Source organism: Paroedura picta, chromosome 2 (assembly GCF_049243985.1).
Source record: "Paroedura picta isolate Pp20150507F chromosome 2, Ppicta_v3.0, whole genome shotgun sequence".
In the NCBI taxonomy this organism is placed as follows: Eukaryota; Metazoa; Chordata; class Lepidosauria; order Squamata; family Gekkonidae; genus Paroedura; species Paroedura picta.
The window spans coordinates 5,196,206-5,212,912 of record NC_135370.1 but is presented as its reverse complement, the minus strand read 5'-3'; the positions used below and the strand labels follow the sequence as shown (position 1 = coordinate 5,212,912).

General features: G+C 43.8%; 1 protein-coding gene across 2 annotated transcripts in view; it reads right to left on the bottom strand.

Moving 5' to 3' along the window:
- Window positions 1-7,069: 7,069 nt before the first annotated feature.
- CREB1 (cAMP responsive element binding protein 1) overlaps window positions 7,070-16,707 on the bottom strand; it is a 76,195-nt gene continuing 66,557 nt past the window's right edge. For both annotated transcript variants that reach the window (XM_077319258.1, XM_077319259.1), the window contains one exon: window positions 7,070-14,153. In XM_077319258.1, coding sequence (XP_077175373.1) covers window positions 14,009-14,153 — 145 coding nt within the window. In that variant the 3' untranslated portion in view covers window positions 7,070-14,008. The remainder of the gene's footprint in view (window positions 14,154-16,707) is intronic.

Sequence of the window (16,707 nt, the reverse complement as noted above, 5' to 3'; positions counted from 1 at the left end):
TCATCCCCTTCTTTTGCCCTCGATCGCTCCCAGCATTAGGCTCTTCTCCAGGGAGTCCTTCCTTCTCATGAGGTGGCCAAAGTATTTGAGTTTCATCTTCAGGATCTGGCCTTCTAAGGAGCAGTCAGGGCTGATCTCCTCTAGGACTGACTGGTTTGTTCGCTTTGCTGTCCAAGGGACTCGCGAGAGTCTTCTCCAGCACCCTAGTTCAAAAGCCTCAATTCTTTGACGTTCAGCCTTCCTTATGGTCCAACTTTCGCAGCCATACATTGCAACTGGGAATACCATAGCCTTGACTTAATGCACTTTTGTTGGCAGGGTGATGTCTCTAATCCCGCCTTTCTCATGATGTGCTCCGCATACAACTTAAATAGGCAAGGCAACAGTATACAGCCTTGCCAAACTCCTTTCTCAATTTTGAACCAATCAGTGATTCCATGTTCAGTTCTCACTGTTGCTTCTTGACCTGCATATACATTTCTCAAGAGACAAATAAGATGCTCTGGTATTCCCATCTCTTTAAGAACTTGCCACAATTTGTTGTGCTCCACACAATCAAAGGCTTTAGCATAGTCAATGAAGCAGAAGTAGACGTTCTTCTGGTACTCCCTAGCTTTCTCCATGATCCAGCGTATGTTGGCAATTTGATCTCTAGTTCCTCTGCCTCTTCGAAATCCTGCCTGTACTTCTGGAAGTTCTCGGTCCACATATTGCTGGAGCCTAGCTTGTAGGATTTTGAGCATAACTTTGCTAGCATGAGAAATTAGTGCAATGGTGCGGTAGTTTGAACATTCTTTGGCATTGCCCTTCTTTGGGATTGGAATGTAAATTGACCTTTTCCAATCCTGTGGCCATTGTTGAGTTTTCCAAATTTGCTGGCATATTGAGTGTAGCACTTTTACTGCATCGTCCTTTAAGATTTTGAATAGTTCAACTGGAATGCTGTCACCACCACTAGCTTTATTGTTGCTCAGACTTCCTAAGGCCCATTTGACTTCACATTCCAGGATGTCTGGTTCCAGGTCAGTAACTACCCCACTGTGGTCATCAGGGATGTTAAGCTCGCTCTTGTATGGTTGTTCTGTATAATTTTGCCACCTTTGTTTAATCTCTTCTACTTCTGTGATGTCCCTACCATTTTGGTCCCTTATCATACCCAACTTTGCATGAAACGTTCTCTTCATATCTCCAATTTTCTTGAAAAGATCTCTGGTCCTCCCCATTCTATTGTTTTCTTCTATTTGTTTGCACTGTTCATTTAAGAAGGCATTCTTATCTCTTCTAGCTTTTCTCTGGAATTCTGCATTCAATTGGTTGTATCTTTCTCTTTCTCCCTTGCCTTTCACTTCCCTTCTCTCCTTAGCTATTTGTAAAGCTTCCTCAGACAGCCATTTTGATTTCTTGCTTTTGTTTTTCTTTGGGATGGTTTTAGTTGCTACCTCTTGTACAATGTTGCGAACCTCCGTCCATAGTTCTTCAGGCACTCTGTCTATCAGATCTAATTCCTTAAATCTATTTGTCACCTCTACTGTGTATTCGTCGGGGATATGATTTAGTTCATACCTGAGTGGCCTAGTGCTTTTCCCTACTTTCTTCAATTTAAGCCTAAATTTTGCAACAAGAAGCTCATGATCTGAACAACAATCAGCTCCTGGTCTTGTTTTTATTGACTGGATAGAACTTCTCCATCTTTGGCTGCAGAGCACATAGTCAATCTGATTTCTGTGTTGACCGTCTGGTGATGTCCATGTGTAGAGTCGTCTCTTGGGTTGTTGGAAAAGAGTGTTTGCTATGACCATTGTATTCTACCAGCCTGTGCCCTGCTTCATTTTGTACTCCAAGGCCAAACTTGCCTGTTATCCCGGTTATCTTTTGGATTCCTACTTTAGCATTCCAATCCCCCATGATGATAAGCACATCATTTTTTGGCGTTGCTTCTAGAAGGTATTGTAGGGCTTCATAGAACTGATCAACTTCATCCTCTTCAGCAGCAGTGGTTGGGGCATAGACCTGGATCACTGTAATGTTGAATGGTTTGCCTTGGATTCGAACTGAGATCATTCTGTCATTTTGGGGATTGTATCCCAAGACTGCTTTTCCTACTCTCTTATTGATTATGAAGGCTACTCCATTTCTTCTGCGAGATTCTTGTCCACAGTAGTATAACTGATGGTCATCTGAATTAAATTCACCCATTCCTGTCCATTTTAGTTCACTGATTCCTAAAATGTCGATGTTCAGTCTTGTCATTTCTTGTTTGACCACGTCCAGCTTGCCTTGATTCATGGATCTGACGTTCCAGGTTCCTATGGAATAAAAATCTTTACAGCATCGGACTGTCTTTTCGCCACCAGTTACTTCCACAACTGAGCGTCCTTTCGGCTTAGGCCCAGTCGCTTCATTCATTCTGGCGCTACTCGTACTAGCCGTCTGCTCATCCCCAGTAGCATATTGGACACCTTCCGACCTGAGGGGCTCATCTTCCGGCGTCATATCGTTATTCCTATTGGAACTGTCCATAGAGTTTTCATGGCAAAGATACTGGAGTGGTTTGCCATTTCCTTCTCCAGTGGATCACCTTTTGTCAGAGCTCTCAGCTATGACCTGTCCGTCTTGGGTGGCCCTGCACGGCATAGCTCATAGCTTCACTGAACTACGCAAGCCCCCTTGCCACAACAAGGCAGCGATCCTTGAAGGGGGAAGCAAAGGTTAGATACACACTTCTCTTGGATGCTTTAGGATGCTTTATCTGATCCTGGGTTGAGCAGGGGGTTGGACTAGATGGCCTGTATGGCCCCTTCCAACTCTATGATTCTATGATTTTATGATTTTAGTAAAGCTTTTGATAAGGTTCCCCATGTTGTTCTGATGGATTATTGAAGGACTGCAATCTGGATTTTCAGATAGTTAGGTGGATAGGGAATGGTTAGAGAACTGCACTCAAAGAGTTGTTGTCAATGGTGTTTCATCAGACTGGAGGGAGGTGAGTAGCGGGGTACCTCAGGGCTCGGTGCTCGGTCCGGTACTTTTAAACATATTTATTAATGATCTAGATGAGGGGGTGGAAGGACTACTCATCAAGTTTGCAGATGACACCAAATTGGGAGGACTGGCAAATACTCCAGAAGATAGAGACCAATTTCAACGAGATCTGAACACAATGAAAAAATGGGCAAATGAGAACAAGATGCAATTTAATAAAGATAAGGGTAAAGTTCTATATCTGGGGCAGAAAAATGAAAAGCATACCTACTGGATGGGGGATACGCTTCTAGGTAATACTGTGTGTGAATGAGACCTTGGGGTACTTGTGGATTGTAAACTAAACATTATTATTATTATTATTATTATTATTATTATTATTATTATTATTATTATTAATTGGATTTATATCGCGCCACTACCCGTAGGCTCGTGGCGGGTCACAGCAGTCCTATCCCCATTAAAATACCCATTAAAAGACTTTAAAACAATCCCAACATGGTGGAACTTATTATTCCCACCCCTGCTATCAGAGCGGCAGGGAGGGTGGGGAGGAGATGCTAGGTCTGGGGGAGGGGAATGTTGGCACTCATTCGCTGACCCCGGCCTCAACCAAAAACCCGGCGGAAGAGCTCCGTCTTGCAGGCCCTGCGGAAAGCTGGTAAATCCTGCAGGGCCCGCAGCTCACCCGGGAGCTCGTTCCACCAGGTAGGGGCCAGGACCAAAAAGGCCCTGGCCCTGGTCGAGGCCAGGCGCGCTTCTCTAGGGCCAGGAACAATCAGGAGATTCTCCTCCGCTGAGCGTAAAGCCCCGCAGGGGATATATATATATGAGCAGGCAGTGTGATGCTGTGGTAAAAAAGGCGAATGCCATTTAGGGTATCAACAGGAGCATCACATCAAAATCACAAGATGTCATAGTCCCATTGTATACAGCACTGGTCAGACCACACCTGGAGTACTGTGTGCAGTCTGGAGGCCTCAGTTCTAGTATTGTTGGCAAGCAAAGGCGTATTCAGCAGAAGGTGGAGCCAGCAGTCAGCTCTCCTTCTCCCAGCTCCATCAAGCACTGCCTACCTCTGGCAAGCAAGAGCCTTTTATGGCACAAAGGCCTACTCAGCAGAGGGCAGAGCTAGCAGTCAGCTCCTGAGATAACACTGTCCTTCTCCCAGCATCTCCAAGTACTGAGGGGCTTTCCGCACCGGGATCCTTGTAGCAAATTGTTTACTGAACAAAAAATCACCATTTAAAATAGTGCAATTCGTCATTATGCATACCTGACTTTGTAGTGGAATCCAGTTGCGTTTCTATCGTTTCCCACAAGCTTCCGGTCTCAGCAAAAATCGCTAGACAGGAAGCGCTATTGCCAAGCTCGTCCCGCCCCTGGCCGTCAAGCAGCCAATGGGCAGCCGTTAGCATGCTCCCAAACAGCCCCTTTCCCTTTAAGAAAGGTTGTTTTTTTTATTAAAAACACACCCATTGCAACGAATATGTGTTGATTCGTTGCAACGGAGAGACCCATCAGCTGGCAGGTGTGTTTGAGCTGTCGTTTCATTATTGCCACGCTCCCCCCGAGTGAAAAAAAAAATCCCCCCCCTCACGGGCCCGATTTTCGGCCGAAAACAGTGTAAAAAATAAAGGGAAAATACATCAGCAAACGGGCTTGTCTGTTGTTTGTGCTTAGTGAATAAACAGCTCTGGGGAGGGACTGAAGCCGGGGAATCCTCTAAACAGGCTTGCTGGTGGGTTGAACTTCGCTCGCTCGGAGAAAAAAAAATGGCGATCGCTTCGCCGGAAGATCAGAGGAGAGAGCTAGGGGGAGGGACTTTGTAGAAACCACAACAATGGTAACGCACAGAACTCTCCCGCTAGTGTTGCAGATTGGTTGCAGGAGTGTAGCGCTTTCCGGAGGGTGAATCCACTTTTGGGGATTTCCCTGAAAGCGCTACAAGGAAGCGCTTTTTGCGGATCGGTTTCAGGTGTGTGGCAGATTGTCAACGACGTTGTGCATAATGGCAAATCAGTAGCGTTTTCAATTGGCAACCATTGTGCGATTTTGAAGGTGTGCGAAAAGCCCCTGAGATTTGGTCTGATTTGAAGCTGGGGAGGTCATTCTCTTTTCCACTTTCTTCGACTCTGGGGTTACTGAGGAGACCTGTCCTGTCCTAGCACAATATTCAATGTTGGGCCTGTTGGAACTGACCCAACTGACGCAGGTCTGGAACATGCCTCTTTTAAGGCTGTTCCAAGCATACTCAGAGGTTCCAGGGCGGTAACTGGTTTGAGTGGAAGGGAAGCTGAGACTCCCCCCAAAACACCACCTTATGGCAGAAAGCCCTATCTGAACTAGCCTTAGGCAAAAAGTGCTGGCAGATTTGACCCATGGTCATATTATGACCTTCTCCCAGACACAGGAGGCAAAGTTCATGCTCTACAAGTCCCCCTGGTGTTATGCTTGGTACACTTCTTGAACAGGGCCTTGGAAGCCATTGCTGTCCTGACTCGATCTTCCTTTTCCTTCCTCTTCAGAATAAAAAACGAGACTACCTCTATTTATTTATTTGGACTTCTATTCTGGCCTGTCTCAGCCAACTCAGGGCGGATCACAACATGTTTGAAGTTGAGCAAAGAGTAATCTTCAATGAAGAAAAATGAGTTCAAACTAACTGAGCACAGAACAAGGAAAAAACATCTCTACTCTTTGCAGTACCTGCTCCAGAGCTCTTTAATCCATCCCCCTCCCCCCTCCCCAACATACACACACGCAAACCCCTTCCCTCCCCACTTTCCCCTCTTCTCTCTTCCTTCCCCAACCTACTCCGTCCCCCCCCAACACACACACAAACACGCACAGACTCCTCCCCCCTCCCTCCTTACTTTTCTCCCAGGAGGGCCCCGGCCCCCTTTGGCCTGGAGGGCAGCGCCTGGGCCTGTCCTGGTGTCGCAGTCTGCGCGCTGGCCCCAGAAGGCGGAAGGGCAGCCACTCCATCCCCAGGAAACACGCGGTCTCTGCCCTGGCTCTCCCCACCACCCAGACCACCTGTCCTCCATGCCGCCTCACAATGTCCCCTGGCCTCAGGTGGGTAGGTGCTAGCCCGCCCAGCTATTGCACTGCCTTGTGACTGCCCAGGCCTCCTTGGGCAGTGCGATGGTGGCTTGGCCTCCTCCACAAATGGCCCATGCTGCCCCAGGTGGTTGCCTGCCACAACACCCCACAGCTGACATGCTCTTCTGGCATGCTCCCAGGGGCTATGGACCCCTTTCCATCCCAGGGGCCACACCAGAAGATGCGTCTCACATCAAAAAGGAAATGAGGGAGAAAGGGGCATATGGCCCAATCACACGTGAAAAACTGGCCCATGTCCAGGATCTGAACCTGCAACACTCCCTCCCAGTAGAGCTGTAAATACACCAGGAAAAAAATGTCTGCAGCAGGCCTGCAGTCCCTATGTGGGCCTGCACATGAAGATAAACAATGTTAAGAATTAATATTAAAAATAGTTTTGGTAAGAGCCTTTTGTATTTTAAAGCCGTCACAATTCACCAATTCAAAGAACTCCCATCTTTCTCCACACAGACCCCCATCAGGAATTCTGTTATTTGCTCCCATCTGTTATTATATATGGGGCACTTGTGCTTTACAAAGGATGCCAGAACATCATGTGCTAGGTGAGGCATGCTCTCAGAGTCATTGGGTGGAATGTCTCATGTTCCAGAAGTCCTGTTTTCCAGCAGAGGTCATTAACAAATCTATTAATGGTTGTTTTTGCTTATCTCCCTCTGGAAGCATATTGCAGTAGCTCCCCTGGAAACCAATGCTGTCTTTCTGGTGTGAAATCTGGGAACCTGGGGAAGAAAAAGGCCATAAATGCCTTTTACAAAGTTCTCTCACAATGCAGATTTCCTTTCCCACTAGCAGAAGGGGAAGAGAACTGATTTTCTCCAGAAGATTAACCAACTGAGAGTGTTTTTGTTGGTATATTTTAATTTAAAATTTTATTCCAATATTTTATTAAACTACTTTAGCCGATGTGGCTAAATGTCCTCCTCTTTAAAAAAAAACAAAAAACACACAAGCAAAACTTGGAAAGGATTTTAAAAGCATCTTTATGTGTTTGCACATAAATGTGTAAAAAGGGTGTTATGACAGTTTATACCACAAATTTTACAGTAAGAAAAAAGCACTTTTTTTGACAATTCACAAATTCACAAGGTTCACTTTAATATACAATTACTAGCATTCTGAAACACAAAAGCAGTTAATATGTACATAAGGTTAATAAAATGCAGTATAACTCAGTACATTTATTTTAAAAAACATAAAGCACAAAAGGTTAAGTTACAAAATTAAAATGGATGTTTCTAGGAAGTAGGGAATTGTTAAACATTTTCCAGTCCATATTTCTTTATTTAGCAATTTAATTTTAATAGAAAAGGCTGTTTTACACTCAATACCCTGTTTTGTGCTGATTGTTTAGGGGTAAAGAATCTGAAATGGGGGAGTGTGAATTTTATAGCTTTTATTATTATTAAATAAAAATAACACAGCAACCCTAAAACTCTAGAAACTTCCCACAGTATTCTAAAGAAGTTTCAAACTGTAAATTCCAGACCAGGATTGTGTCAATCTTAATATGAAAACTGATATACAAATGCAGTGAGAGAACTAAACACAAAAAGTATTTAAAGTTGTATGCCCCCCTGCCCTTGTACTCCCCAAACCGAAAAGTTGATATACACAGTAGTGCCAGCTTCTAGTTGATAGTCTACTATTTAGTTTCTTGCTTTTTTAAAAAACAGGAATAATTCCATTCATAGAGTGAGTGGCACCCAGATAAAGAAGAAGAAGAGTTGGTTCTTATATGCCGCTTTTCCCTACCCAAAGGAGGCTCAAAGCGGCTTACAGTCGCCTTCCCATTCCTCTCCCCACAACAGACACCCTGTGGGGTGGGTGAGGCTGAGAGAGCCCTGATATCACTGCCCGGTCAGAACAGTTTTATCAGTGCTGTGGCGAGCCCAAGGTCACCCAGCTGGTTGCATGTGGAGGAGTGCAGAATCGAACCCGGCATGCCAGATTAGAAATCCGCACTCCTAACCACTACACCAAACTGGTACTACCTCCCCTTTTTCTATCTCCTCCCTTCATTTTTTTTAAATCATGTGCATATTTTTTCTTTTCCCCCTTTCCAGCTTAATTCTCTTTCAGATTGTCCTTCATCTCGCAGACACTTGACTAAGGTGGAAGCTCACCTGACTTGCTAGTTCCATTTTCCAAAGCAGAAGTACAAAAAAATGCTTGCTCTAATCAAGGAACTGATCAGAAGACAGAGGTGAAGACCTCCGGCTCCCTGCCAATAATTAGTAAATATTGACTTGCCTTGGTCTTCTAACAGGATACCAAGTTTTCTGTACATAACAGCACAGCCATTACTGTAGCAATGTGGTGGCTCACAAAATTATTCCCCTGGTGATCAAGAGTTTCCCAGCACATATACCCAGGAATAAATTAACTTTATCCCAGCATAGTGGTTTTGTTATTATACTGAGGTAAGCCACACACACCCCTGACAGATACCCAACAGATGGAGATGCATCCCAGGATGTGAATGCTCTATGCCACTGGAAACAATAACAGGACTATAACATTTTTAGGCATACATAAATCCTGAGAAAGCAAATGAGAGGCTGCCGCAAGGTGTCATGAGATTCCTTCCTGGGATAAGCAAGTTATCATGATTTACAAGGGTGCTCCTGAATCTACTCTAGAAATTTTTGGCTGTAGAAACAAGCCCCCAAAAGGTATGAAAGCAGGTGCCAGCAGGGACCAGCACTTGAAGTACTAAAAATTCAGATAATTATCCTAAGTTGTACTAAACAATTTTGTCTGTCTGCCCTGGACTACAGTTTGTAGACTTTTAAAAAATACATTCATTCAAAGCTAAAAAGTTTAGGGTTACATTCTGATCTATTACCTCATCTTTCTGCAAAGTCATGTAATAACCTAAGCTATATTAAACACTGTAAGTGAATGTATCCTAGGCAGACCACTAAAATTTCAGCACCATTTATTGATTGAATAACAGTCCCAAAACTGGCTGTGCTTCTCATCGTGCTTAGAACAAACTGGGTCAGCAAACTTTTTTTATGGAAGCCGATTCAGAAAATGAAGGGAATTCCATAAGTAAATATACACAACCCACGGGCTCATACTACCCTATAAAAACCCTTCGATTAAAAAATTTAAATATTGATGCTTGTCTCATTAGCCACGGAGTAAGATTCATAGCTGTGCTTTATTGACAATCTGAAGTTAATGCTGCTGTGACTGAAAACAGGTTCTTGCGCATTCTCGTTTTCCTGGCTTGTGTGTTTTTGTTTCGGGGTTTCTTCTCTGTTCTGCACGTGTTTGACTCCCTCTAGTGGTTGATTCAATATTTCATATCTTTATGTCTGGCATAAAAACTTGCAGCTGAAATTGGCAGGGAGACACGCCTGACAGAAAGCAATGTAATATTGAATTGATCACTAGAGGGGACAAAACATGTGTGGAACAGAGCCCCACCCCCAGCAACAGGAACACACAAGAAAGGAAAAGGAGAATGCAGACCCCCCCCCCCAAAAAAAAAACCCCTGACTATTTTACTCTATTTTACTCTGCAAATGGAGGTAACATAACTGAAATTTAATTTCCCTCTGTCTCTTTCAATTGTTCCTGTAACTAAATATTTGACTGTGTGACATTTCCACTGGTTATTAACATTACAGGGATCCTCCCAACAATGCTACACAGACATCTAAATCTTTGGTACTACCCTGTGCAGATAGCACGGCCAGAACTGCCTCCTTTTAGAATTATCCTGAGAGAGAATCAGCTGATTGATTAAGAATACTGAGATGCACACGTATAAGTAGGTCCCCCACTGGGAGTCCCACCAATTGAAATGAAAACCAAGGTACATAACGGACAGCCTCAATTATCTGAGACAGGGTGGAATAGAAAATAGAATAAAAATAAATAAAATATATTTGTCTGTAATCCAAACTGCAGTAATGCCATGTTAAGGCAATGTAAAAACATACTGTCCACTGAAAGGTGTTAAGCCAAAAACTAGGCTAAAACTGTCTCTCTATGCCAGGGGCTTTTTATGGGCAGATGTCCACACTCACACACAAACACACTGCAACAGATATTCAGTCTTGCCAACTGTAGTCTAGAAGTAGTACAATCCAGCAATGAAGAAGTCCACCCCCACCAATGAATCTAAACTTTCAAATCATAGCCAGTTTTATGACACTGAGCTACCTTGCATTATGATCATTATTTAGTACCAAGTAAGGTAATTTCTATTCTGATACAAAAATGTTATAAAACCAGCCCAGAGAGAAGCTTTCTTGGATAATCAAGCAGTGCTGCTGTCTGTTGCTGAAGTCTGGAGTAAGCAGCTACAAAAGCACACAACTTTTAAATAAAACTTTAATCCTACCTTTTACTCATGAAGGGACCAAAAGAGGACCACAGAAAGAGGGGGTTAATTAGCTCACTTAGAATAACCTGAACCAGATCATGAGCAAAAATCTGGCATGAACTTGGCCTGGTTTGTAGCCCCTGAACTGATGTTCAGGGAAGATGTTTTCCCAAAATATTTACTAGACTTTTGTTCATTTTGGCTGTTCTGGAGATTTAAACCTAACAGCTGAGCATGACAGGTCCACCTGTCTGCTGCTGGGTTTAAATGCCTGTGAGCCATTTAACCCATCCGTTTTGTTTCTCTCCCGGAAGTGAAAAGGACCAGTGAAATGGCTCCATTTTGCCGCCCTCTGCTTTGAAGCAGAAGGAAGCAAAATGGTGAGGGGGGGGGGGGGCGGGCTGAACTGGCCAGTCCAGGAAAATTCCAGCCCCCAAACTGGAATTTTTAGGTTTGTGCCCATCACTAAACATTTCCTCAATCTTTTTGCCTTAGTTTATAGCTGCCAAAAAGACAAAACACATTTTAAAAATTGGGAATAAAAGTTATTAAAGAAGAGCTGACATAGATTTCATAATTCAGCATAAAATACAATTTGCAGTGAAATAAATGTAAATGGGAAACTGAACTATAGTACAACACAAACAAACAAGCACCCGAATAATGAAGCTTAAACTACTGGGGAAAAACCCTAAGCGCAGTCTCACACACACACACAAAAGTAAAACTCTTTTTTTCCTGACTTCAATATACTATAATACTCAGCATTCCTGACTTAAAAGCTCTCAGAGCTATAGATTATATACTGTGTATATATATTTTATATATGTACATAATTTATACACAAGCATTTCCCAAGAATATTGGTTAGAAGAGCACCCTGGGCAATATCTTAACTGCTGGCAGGGCACCCTTTTCTTTCGCAAAATATAGAAATTGTCCTTGAAACCAATTCTGCACACGATGGCTGTAATGGAGTAGCCCTTTCAATGCCTTCGTTTCAGCTAAGCCTGGCAGTGGACTCTAGGCTTTTTAGCAGCGTTCGGGTTATGCAGAAAAGGGGCCGAATGTATAACAGAAGCCAAAAACACAATCTTGCTTTTAACTCAATAAATTACACAAAATGAGGTGTTTTTGTTTTGTTCTTTAAAAAATAAACATTGCCTTCTGCTCCTTTTGGCTATTAGAATTGCAAAACACATCCAGATAAACTAGTCAGTCAATGAGGAAAACATCAACAGTATTTACCCTTTTAAAATTTCCTTGAAGGAATGTGAAATACCCAGTACTGGATTACTAAAAATGGACTGAAATGTTTTATCTTATTGCTGGTGACAGATTCCAGAATCAAAACCCTGAATTTACCTAGAGAGCAATCATAGCAGATAATGTTGCAAGTATACCTACATTGGGCTTCCTTGCTAAACCCAACTGAGCTTCAGGGTCTTCCAGAATAAATCCATTTCACTCAGGTACAATTATCTTGGTGAATTCCCAAGAATGTTAATTTAGAGGAACATTATTACGGTGGTTTTTCTCATTCTAAGTAAAATTAATGTGGTGATTATTGCATCGTTTTATACAAGTGGGTTATTTCACAGTGAAACAGCCCACTTCAGGTAGAAATTTAAATTCCACCCCCCTCAAACCAAGACTCCCAGTTAGCTTTCAACAAGATAAGCAATACATGAATATCTCCTACAAAAACAGCAAGTGTGCATGATTCTACCAGGAGGGGGGAAGAACTGACTGCATAGTATAGGGGAAAATAGTCAAAAACTACATAATCTTTGCTTTTAAATCTTTCCAAGCATCTGCTTATTTTTAGAAGGCTATTTCTCTGACAAAGTGTTTCCTTTACTAGCTGCAGTTTTTTACATTATTTTATAAAATCTATGCTCTGCTGAATCAGACAACTCAAGAGTAAAAACTATTTTACCTACATGTTGAAATACCTGAGTTAAAAAAAATGGAGGGGAAATAATTTTAATGAGAAACTGAGAACAGGCTTGTAAAAATTCTCTGTAATATATGTAAGGTTCTCTGCTTGTAGCGCTGTGAGTTTTCTTGTTTCTGGGCATCTGCCATGCAAATTAAAAACCCTTACCTGACACTCTCTTGACCTGCATGACTGTGAGGATTAGGAGTTCAAAACTTTCCTTTTAAACCTCACGAAAAGACATGCCTTCCTAAAACAAAGAGACTGCACTCCAGCAATGCTGTAGATCTTTACCTCAACTACCCCCCCCCCCACTTGATGGCTTTAATATATCAGCTAACACTCCACCAAGCGGGAGGGCAGACTCCTTTGGTGTGCGGGCTTGAAGACAGGAAGATGAAAATAACAGCAGGAGCTACTAATATGCTTCTAATGAGCCCAGATAAAATATCCTACTTGGATTCTGGCTGGCCAACATCCCCATCCTGGTCCATCAAAGCCCTTATCTTCTTTTGTCAAATAGGGAATTCGGCTCACCAGCAAATTTGCTGTTTTAACCATATTACGCTTAAGAATCTCGTCAAGTGGGCAACAAGCTCTTTTTAAAAATAGTACTTGGACAAGTCTTTTAAGAGGATCTGAGATGCCCTATTTTTCCCCCTTTATCTATTCTGTATGGGGTGCTACTCATGGTTGCCTTGGACAGTGTAGCTGCTAGTTAAGACGCAATGGGAACAATCAGGCTGCGATGCACCGTTCTTCTACCAGCTCGTCTCTCTCTCTGTCTTCGAGGTCTCAAGTGTGTTTTACTGTTTTTACTCTGCTGTTTACAGGGAGTTCAGAATGCACCAGAATATCAATGGTACTGGACTGCTGACTGCATTCAAAAGGCTGAATACATGACCTTCCTATTTTAAAAAAAGATTACAGAGAATTAATTAAGGAACCAAGGTAATCTTTTTTATGTTACGGAGAAGCTTCTAACCCCCCCCCCCAAAAAAAAAAAACCCAGATGGCAATTATGAGTGACACAAAAGCAAGCTAACAAACTCTCCCCGGGGGAGTCCATTCCTTCCCTGCAAGTGCATGTCCTTTGGCATCGTCCCACCATACAGCAGTTTGAGGATGGATATTTGGAACCTTGCGACCATTTGGCAACCACAGTTCCCTTGGAGGAGCGTCATATCTCGATTCAGCTTGGGGAGCGGGAGGTTCTGGGCAGAAGCTAGGGTGAGTGATGTTCCAACGATCTCGGCAGAGACTCCTGAAATTCTGAGGACAAACACCCCTTTCCCCACAATACCTTCAGAATAGAACACCATTTACTCCTTGAAGAGGCTGGGAGGTGAGGAAGTCTGTTCTTGCTCTTGACACTCGGGATGGGCTGCGATGAAAATAATTTTGCAGGGAGAATGGGGATGGGGGAGTAGCGGAGGCAGGTGATTTCAACATTCACAGTTTAATGCAAAGCACGAATTAAATTCTGCAGTTGCTTTCAGGCAGTTTTGCGCGTAGAAAAAAAGAAGACATGTTTACAAAATAAACTGTTCGCTTTTGTCTTTCTGGCTGTCGATAAACCAGTCTTTGTCCCACATTAACAAACCAAAGGTGGGAATCTAAAATTAATCCGATTTGTGGCAATAGAGGTCCTTAAGTGCTTTTAGCTCTTCAATCAATGTCTTGTTTTGGTTTTCAAGCACAGCCACTCTGTTTTCTAGACATTTGACATATTCCTTCTTCTTCCTGCGGCACTCGCGTGCTGCTTCCCTGCAAGCAAAAAAAAAGATTGTGATATTGGAAACAATATGCAAATATCATCAGCCAACTTTAAATGTTGATAAATAAGACTACACTGAACAAACAATAATTTTAGGGAGAATGCAATGTGATGCTAGGCAACTGATCTATAGCCGGTGCTGGCAGAAGGCAAGCTGAATCGGGGTGGGGGGGGGGTGGAGAGGAGAGGGATTAGTCTGCAACCTAAACCCACTCAGCTTACTTCTTGCCCATGACACAAGTGTGGGTGAAGCATGATCACTCCACTGAATTCATGATGAGTGAAAAACAACTCCCCTCCTACTGCCCAACCGGCAAGGCCAACTCAAAGGGAACCAAAAGTAAAAGGATTCAGATGTCTTTATACTAACGCCCGAAGCATGGGCAATAAAAAGGAAGAGCTGGAACTTCTCATGCGGATGGAAAGGTATGATCTAGTGGGCATCACAGAAACTTGGTGGAATGATTCTCATGACTGGAATGTAATGGTGGATGGATATGAACTGTTCAGAAAAAACAGAATAGATCGAAGAGGTGGAGGAGTGGCACTGTATGTGAGGAAAGGGCTTACCTGTCAGGAAATTCTAGTGAAGGAGAGCATATCTACAGTGGAAAGCATCTGGGTGAAGATAAGCGAGGGGAAAACAAACAGTGTGGTGGTTGGTGTCTGCTACCGACCGCCTGACGAACGAGAGGATGTGGATGCTGCACTTTGTGAGCAGCTTGAGAAAATATCCAAGCGGCAGGACCTTGTCATCATGGGTGACTTCAATTTCCCAGAAGTGTGCTGGGAAACAAACTCTGCGAAGCGTCCTCAGTCATGCAACTTTCTGACCTGCCTGGCTGACAATTTCATTTATCAAATGGTAGATGAACCCACAAGAGGTTCAGCCATACTGGACTTAATACTGACCAACAGGCAAGAGTTGGTGGATGAGGTGAAGGAGGTGGGGACCCTAGGGAGAAGTGACCATGTCCTCATAGAATTCTTTATGAGATGGGGAGCCAAGGAAGCTTGTAGCCAGATGCGGATGTTGGATTTTCGTAGGGCAAACTTTAATAAACTCAGAGACATGATGTCATACCATGGATGAGAATGCTGGAAGGGAAGGGAGCATGTGAAGGGTCGGCGCTACTCAAACAAGAGCTATTGCATGCTCAATCAATGACTATCCCAGAAAGATGAAAACACTGCAGGAGCACTAAGAAGCCTATTTGGATGAACAGAGAACTTCAAGAGGAACTAAAAAAGAAAAGGGAAATGTTCAGAAAATGGAGGGAAGGACAGAGCGCTAAAGAAGAGTACCTACAGGTTACTAGGCACTGTAGATCAATCATCAGAAGGGCCAAAGCTGAGAGTGAGCTAAGATTGGCTACGGAAGCCCATTGTAACAAGAAAAGATTTTTCAGTTATGTGAGGAGCAAACGTAAAGTAAAGGAGGCAATAGGCCCACTGTTGGGTGCGGATGGACAAACTCTAACGGAAGATGCAGAGAAAGCAGAAAGGCTTAGTGCCTATTTGTCATCTGTTTTTTCCCACAGGTCAAAGGGTTTAGGCACATCTAGAGATGGCAGTAGCCAAAGGATAGTGTCTGGGTGGCAGGTTAACATGGATAGAGAGGTTGTCGAGAGGCATTTAGCTGCACTGAGTTCAATTCCCCTGGGCCAGATGAAATGCACACGAGAGTGCTCAACTTTTCAGAGAACTTGCACAGCCCTTATCCATCATCTTCGTGACCTCTTTAAGGACTGGAGATGTCCCGGAGGACTGGAAGAGAACAAACGTTATTCCGATCTTCAATCTGGATTTTCAGATAGTTAAGTGGATAGGGAATTGGTTAGAGAACCACACTCAAAGAGTTGTTGTCAATGGTGTTTCATCAGACTGGAGAGAGGTGAGTAGCGGGGTACTTCAGGGCTCGGTGCTCGGCCAGGTACTTTTAAACATCTTAACACAGCCCGCGCCGCCACGGACACCGCGGACTAAATAAGGCCGTAAGGGCTTAGGGGAGGAGTTAGGGCGGGCTCTGTCCGGGATGAGGAAGGGTGCCGATTGGCCCCTTCCTACGGACAGACCATTGGCCGGGCCAATTCCCGCCCTGCCGACAAGGGAGCAACTGCGAGCCGCGCGGAGTGGCTGCGTCAGGCTTCCGACTCTATGATTCTGGCCATGTGCTGTGGCACCGCTTAGGACACTGTTGCTGCCAGTCTAAGCACCGTCCCATCAAAGTCTGCTGGAGTGAATGCAGTTTAGCAGGGTTCTGCTTAGTCGACAACCAATTCCTATGTGCTGCATAACCTCCAGCCCTGACACTCGTATTTCAAATGGTAGGCTGTGTGTTACGGGGATTTCTCTGGACTCACCTAGTGCACTTCAGAGAAAGTATACTTTGCACATACAGCCAAGCAAGAGAACAAACGCGGTTACAGCAAAGAGGTCCTATGCCTTTGAAATGCATAGCTTAGGCGAGGGGGTGTGTGTGCAAATGCTGCTGGGCTTGCACAAGAAGCCAGAGCCGGGCAAGGACTTCCGGGAGGATTTGGG